The sequence below is a fragment of the Morone saxatilis genome, unplaced genomic scaffold, assembly GCF_004916995.1.
Source record: "Morone saxatilis isolate NCDOM2014 unplaced genomic scaffold, NCSU_SB_2.0 Contig5, whole genome shotgun sequence".
Taxonomy (NCBI): Eukaryota; Metazoa; Chordata; class Actinopteri; family Moronidae; genus Morone; species Morone saxatilis.
The window spans coordinates 23,826,038-23,833,002 of record NW_023340095.1 but is presented as its reverse complement, the minus strand read 5'-3'; the positions used below and the strand labels follow the sequence as shown (position 1 = coordinate 23,833,002).

The 6,965-nt window shown below is 38.8% G+C and overlaps 1 protein-coding gene across 1 annotated transcript in view; it reads left to right on the top strand.

Annotated features, from left to right (window-relative positions):
• LOC118339579 (diacylglycerol kinase beta) overlaps positions 1 to 6,965 on the top strand; it is a gene marked incomplete in the record, with an annotated part of 127,149 nt that overhangs the window by 95,391 nt on the left and 24,793 nt on the right. Inside the window, 1 exon segment of the mRNA XM_035677291.1 lies at positions 2,827 to 3,028. Within this exon segment, the coding sequence (XP_035533184.1) occupies positions 2,827 to 3,028 (202 nt within the window).

The window sequence follows — 6,965 nt, the reverse complement described above, 5'->3', positions numbered from 1 at the left end:
TCTCCTCAGGCAATGCTTCCCCCTAAGAAAATAAATGGCAGACAATCACAGACAGATAGAGAGACTAGGGAGCAGAGGGCCGGAGGCAGAAATAGAGAAGAAAGAGAGGGGAAGAGCAGGTGTTGTTTGACAGCTTTGACTGTGAAGCAGCTGCATTAATTGTTGGGCTTGTATTACTATGACCTTAACAAGGGAGGACTGGACTTTACACGTTTGACAAGGGAAACAGAGCAGAAAGCAGTGAGGCTACTTCCTGTTAGGTAAATACCCCAGTGGAGGAGTGTGAGGACATTTGGGTATCTTATTGGTCCAATCCAGACAGTGGGTCCTAATGCATGAATCATTCATACACACAGATTTGATCTTAAATTGTGGAGAATTTAGGAACTTAAGTGGCATTCATCAATTCTTTCTGATTGTTCTAAGGTAAGATCAAAGTTTTTTGTGCCCACACGCACAAAAGCGTGTGCTGCATATGTACAAAAACAATGTACAACAGAAGAAAAGTGTTATACAGGTATTCATTTAATAATTTTATATGTTTACACTTCTTAAAGAGGATTAGGTTCACTGAGAGGAAGCCTCTCTTTTGCAGGAACACTGTGATCACATTGGCAAAGGTAGACACATTCATACCTGGAAGCTGCCCAGTACAACCACAGTCTGATCTGGCCGTTAGAACCTTTAGGCCACCACTCCTCACTGTCTGCTGATGTTTGCCCTTCTTTTTTCTTTTTCTTAGATTTAACATCACCGGTCAGTGGTGTGTTGATTTGCACAAGGCACTTAGGTCGGGTACCCTTATGGATTTATTTAGGCGTTTTCATACGCTAATTTCAAATTTTCTGGCGGGCACATTCCAATTTAAGATCGAACGCCATTCATCAACATAGTCAGGTGTGTAAGAACAGACTGGACTGGATGTTTCATGAATCCCACATAGGATTTTCTTATTTTCCTCTTACTGCTTTGTACAAAAGCATATATATAAGAAAAATAAGAAAACATTCATGATGAGGCCCAGTGTGTTTTCTGAAAATTACACAAAAGAGAGGTTGTTATGAAACGCAAACGTGCAAACGCACATACATTTGAAAGAAGAATGAATGTGAGTGGCCCACAATGAATTATGATGTTAAATTAAAATGATCTTAGTTAATGGTTTACTGGATTATAGGTACAGACTACTGCACAGTGTAAACACTGTCCACTATAAATCTTACTTATCTAAGTTGATCGACACTTATTAATGTAGGCTAGCAATCATTCACACTTTTTAATAAATACATTTAAATTGAAATTAAGCTCTGAGAAATACCTACTAGTACTGTATGACTTCATAAAATTCATTTCTAATAACAGAGAGAAGTGATGTAAAGACAATTGTGTTGCCTTGTGTCTGCACTCATTAGTCTGTGTGTGCAAGCATGTACCATATTTCACGTGTTATGCAGTTTCTCATACACACATTACGTGATGGTTTGCCTGCATGTTGTGGGCGTGCTGAAAGGACCAGCACTTTTGTGGCTTCTTTGACTCAGCATGATTCAGCCGTACATGCTGAGTCACAACAATGTGTTGTTGACATTCTCTGGTGTGTTTGAATTATTTGATGAATCCAGATGAGGCTAGACACATTATAATTCAGAGTTAGGCCAAGAGTGCCAAATAATATATATTTCTGTCTGTTAGTATCAGACAGTATGTATTGACATTGGGCCAACCTAATTTATTGCTGTCGGTTTTGCTGCTTCACACAACTCCACACTTGGCTTCTGTCCAGGTAATGCATCAGGCTCAAATAAATCTTGCAGCCTCGCACAAATCACTGGTGCGCAAAGTGGATACGAGCATGGACAGCTATTTTACTCTATGATACAGCAGTATTGAAGTGGCTGTGGTTTTCACACTACGACCGATCAGTAGGATCTACCAGGAGGTCATTATTAACACCATTAATAAGAAGCACATCATGTTTAAATAGGAGTATTTTAAAATCACAAATAGCAACCATTTACAGCATACTGCTGTTAGAAACTGAGTACAATTAGCTGATCATTAGCCTGTCACTAATCAATACAAACATTATTATATCACAGCAGTCAACGTCAGCTAACTTCATCATACTTTAGTAGTTACCTAGTGTTTCTGTAGTGCTGACTAAAATGTTAAAAATTATACATATTTCAGTTTGAAATAAACTCAAAGCTCCCTGTGCCAAACTGCCTTTAAGAAATATTGCATATTAACAATTTGTGTCTGTGAAAACATGTAAGCCTAGAAACAAAAGCTAAAGGCCGTCATATGTTGACAGTGTTCTTGTCAATTCAGCATCAATATAATCCATAAAGATAAATTTGATCCTGTAAAAAAATGAATGAGAGACGCTGCTTGGTGGATCAGATACACGACTCATAACACTGTTTATTCGCGGTCTATTTGTAATGGTGTTTGAGTTTTTCGACCGTTACCAAAGTGACTATCCTTTGTGTTCATCTTAGTTTTAGTCACACTTTTGTTTGAATTATTTTGAATATGAGACAGCGTCGCCAGAACGTCTAATGACGCCTGCTGTCGATAGTGAGATGCTTTGCCTGCCTAAAATCGTTGACATGCATGCACTAACATGCTTAAAAATGAGAAACCTGTTTATTTGTATAAGTGGCCAAGAGATTGACTTACATTTGACCGTGGAAGGTCAGCTAGGGAAATCAGGTTTCTCCAGTTACAAAAACTGAATGTCTCATTTACATGTTTAAGAAATCAGTCTTTCTCTTTGTCCTTCTTCTTTCTGTCTCTCTGTCTCCTGTCTCAATTTCCTCTCAGTGCGACGGGATCATCTTGGACCTCAGCAACACCTCCTTAGAAGGCATTGCCGTGCTCAACATTCCCAGCATGCATGGCGGCTCCAACTTGTGGGGTGAGTCGAAGAAGAGGAGGAACTACAACCGTATGAGCAAGAAGGTTCCTGACAGGATGCCCACCAGTACCGTCACCGACGCTAAAGAGCTCAAATTTTGCATGCAAGGTGAGTCAAAAGAGATGAATGAGGACAGTCAAAAGAAGAAAAACAGAAATTCAGTGAATTATCTACCTGTTGCTGCCATAAAAGGCTGAGCAATTCATAATTTCCTTAATTCAAACTTGCATTATACACATAAACAGTGCAATAAATACTTCTAACAGTAGGTACGCTGCCCCCACTTATTTAGCCTCATCTAAAGTCATAATAAGTAATGATAATAACCATTTTTGGTTTGTTACCCCAAAGCACTGTCTGTACGTGACCTCTCTGGACATGAGTTATGATCAGTTCAACTTAAGCAGAAGTTCCAGACAGAAATCAGCCCTGTAGTTAGCACAAGGAGCTCCATTGGAGGGGAAGTGTTGTTTAAGGCACCAGTGAAACGGTGAAATACGATCCAGGAAGTCCAGCTGGTGTAACAGATTAATGCATTTAAAGGCTTATCAGATGGCAAAACAATGCATGGGGGTTTATAATACTCAGAGACAGAATTTTATATCTCTGGCAGCAACTATTTTATCTTTTGTCATGGCGATCAGAACAGAAGAAATAAAGCGTTCGCATTACAAAGTAATCCACCATAAAATACGTACTTATTTAAATGGCCAACGCAGTGCTTTGCCCAATGACTTTACTTCAGAAGTTAAGTCTTGTTCAAGTATTCCGTTTGATGGCCCTGTCTTGGCACCCCCGTTGCGCTGACAGACTGGCTCCATTCAAATCAAGGGTGTGGGTTTGGTCCCCAACATTGGATTCATGAGAGAGCTGCATTTTCTTTTGGCAGAGAACAATGAAGGCATTCTCTGTGATGAAATAGGCCAACAGTATTACCCAGAATAATTCAGTGGTATTCACTGGTGTCATAGATGTCACCAGGTAAATAGACATGTAGTTTTTCATAATTATAAGGCCCTGTTGGTGTCTTGGGTGATCCAATCTTGGACTCCATTGGTCTTGCCAAATACTGTAGTTGGTCTCTACCATGTCCAAAAATATATGGGTTTTCAAAACAATACAAAACCATTGATGAAGCATGCTTGTACAGGTATTGGTTTAATTCAGAATCCATCTAGAATGGGTATTGACAGCCTTTTAACCATGGTTACTTGGTTACCTAACCATGGGTTTGGGTTAGGGTTAGGGTTAGAGGGGCACTGAGATCCAATCCCTCAAACCACATTTGGAGGTGGCCGCATTCTTTTAGCAGTGTGTACAATGTGTCCTGCACCATATTGAAGGAACGCCTTCTCAACTGACGTTTGGGCTCCCCTTTACATGCCAAGATAAGCAGCAGATGTTTGTGGACACACTGTTTCAACTGATGAACTTGTATTCTTGTAAATTCGCCAAATGTTACACATTGAGTTATTTCTTTCTTTGCATAAATAACATTGTGTCCATCTGTCCCAGCGCGTTGGCTACTACTATTGGACCACCGGTTAAAAACAACAATGCATTTGGCCTTTGCAAACAGGAAATGATGTATGTGTTTATCAGTGAAGTGTTGCTTATAGGTCAGTGTACTTTGTGGGCAACAGACTTTATTTTGAAAATACCAAAATTGGAAAAAGTTTTCCTTTTTTTGATTTTAAATTAAAAAATAGAAAATGAAAATATGACCCGTCTTCCTTTTTTTAAAAATAAAAAAACTAAAAATGAAAACATGTTTTTTGTTTTGAAAATAAATACAGAAAACGGACCAACCTGTTTTGTTTGAAACAAAATTCTGATTGAACCATTTGTCCCTATATTTATCTTTATAAAAGGACAGTAATGTGTTTTCATAAGATGTTAAAAGGGTTAGACGTTCCAGGATGTTTGACCGTTTACCCTTCAGGTTCAAACTAAAATAGCACAGATATAGAACGCAAGTGAATGTGGTTTAAAGAGTTACCCTCTATACACCTTTCTCTGCAGCAATAATTGACGTTATTAATGGTTCTTCATAATCACTGGTTTTCCCCAGCAGGGTGGAACCATTTAACAGTTATACTATTATAAAATTAATTAACATTTGCAGCTGCGTTGGGGTTTCCAATAACTTATTGCTTTATGTAATCAAACATCTATTTAATATATTCTATTCTATGCCAACTGCTCACCATAACGGATTGCTGTGTATGAATGAAGTTGGGGTTCAGTGTATTGCTCAAGGACACTGAGACATGCAGCGAGAGAAGACGACCCGCTCTTCCTCTGAGCCACAGCCGCCCTGTTTGGGAATGAAAGTCAGGATGTACTGGACTGAAATCTGTCACATATGAGTCCCTTGACTTCAAAGAAATAAGGACCAAATAAAGTTTCAGTTTCTTTTTAGTTGTATTTTCTAGCCAACTCTTGCACACTTTTTCTAGCTCTCTTTAAAGAGGACATTTATGTTTGTGAGGTGAGAGGTCTCCTACTCAGTAGTCTCTCATAGCCAGACTTATCGCCACACTTTTCCATTGGCACTAACCCTAAACCCGCACTAAATCAAACTATGCCGCACTGATTTGTGTTTCCATTACCGGTTTAAACATGCGAGTTGTGTCGAGCCGTGTCATCCTAGACTTAACCCATGTCTGTACAGGATAGCAGAAAGACAGACATTTTTGAGAGTCTGTGTTCAGCTCTCTGTACTTTTGTAGCTTCCGACTGAATTTTGTGGTTTTGTAGTTTCTCTCCTGCATTGTACTTTCAGATATCTGCTTTATTTAACTGGTTCATGTTTGCTTTCAGCTGTATAAGAGTCATGTTAAGTTACTGCTGATAAAAACTCAACATTTCCTGAGTTTGCTACTTCATATTAAAAGCTTTTGAATAACAAAATAATTGGGGAATTAAAAATGAAATGTGTTCAGAGCTTAGTTAGCAGCTATTCTTAAATAAAAGTCTACATACTGCAGGGAAGAAGGTGGCCATTATTATTTGTGCTTTAGAACAGTGGTTCCCAACCTGGGGGTCAGGACCCCCACTAGGAGCTTTACGGGTGGTCACGAGGGCTTCTTGATTTTAAAGCATGCTAGAAAAAATATACAGTACGTTAGGCCTGTATCTCAGTATCTGGTTCACTTCTGTAAAGACAAGTAAATTAAATTGTTTAATATAATGATGGCCAAGCTTCTTGGACAAAACCATTTGTTTGTAAGTCTGTATGATTGTTAAAAATGATAAACACTACTAAAAACTAATACAGACAGAGAATTGTATAAAAAAGTTCTCTAAACAGGAAAAAAATGTTCTCAGAATTTATCCAAATCACTCGTTTTACACAAACATCCTGCAGTTACTGAGTTCACTGTTTGGGTTCATTGTACAGTTTTGAATATAATATTAAATATCCATAACATATCTCACTCAGCCAGGGTTGTTAGTTTACAAAATGATAGAAAAGGACAACTGCTTTAGAACGTAACTGCTGTGAAACAATCAAAAAATAACATTGTGTTTATTGGATTCACTGCTTTGTTCTTGCTAATGCCACTCCCTCTCTTTATTCAATCTTGAGCTCTCTCGACCTCTCTGGGCTTCTCTCTGGGCTGATGCACCAAGCCACCCTTATGAAAAGGGCTGTCAGTTTTAGAGATGGATAGCAGGTCTGGCTGAATCCATTATCATTCTGGTATAGGGGGCAAAATGCTCAGGTTTGTTTGTATTTCTTTAAACCAATCACAGTCAGCTCAGGTGGCACTGTGCCCCCCACAAAAAATGTTGGAAGATAGCTTAAGAGGAGGACAATGCCGACTGAAATTGCTCAACCAATGGCAGACAGACTACCTAGTCTGAGAATAGTTTGGTGCTCTGTGTGGGAGTATGTGTGACTTACAAGTCCCAATGTCCAGGCAAGGACTTTTCTCACATCACCATTTCTGTCTTCTTCTTCTTTCTATTATTTCATTCATTCATTCTGTTGAGTGTTTTTCTACATTTTAGGGAAGAAAATCAAGAAACCAGCACACAA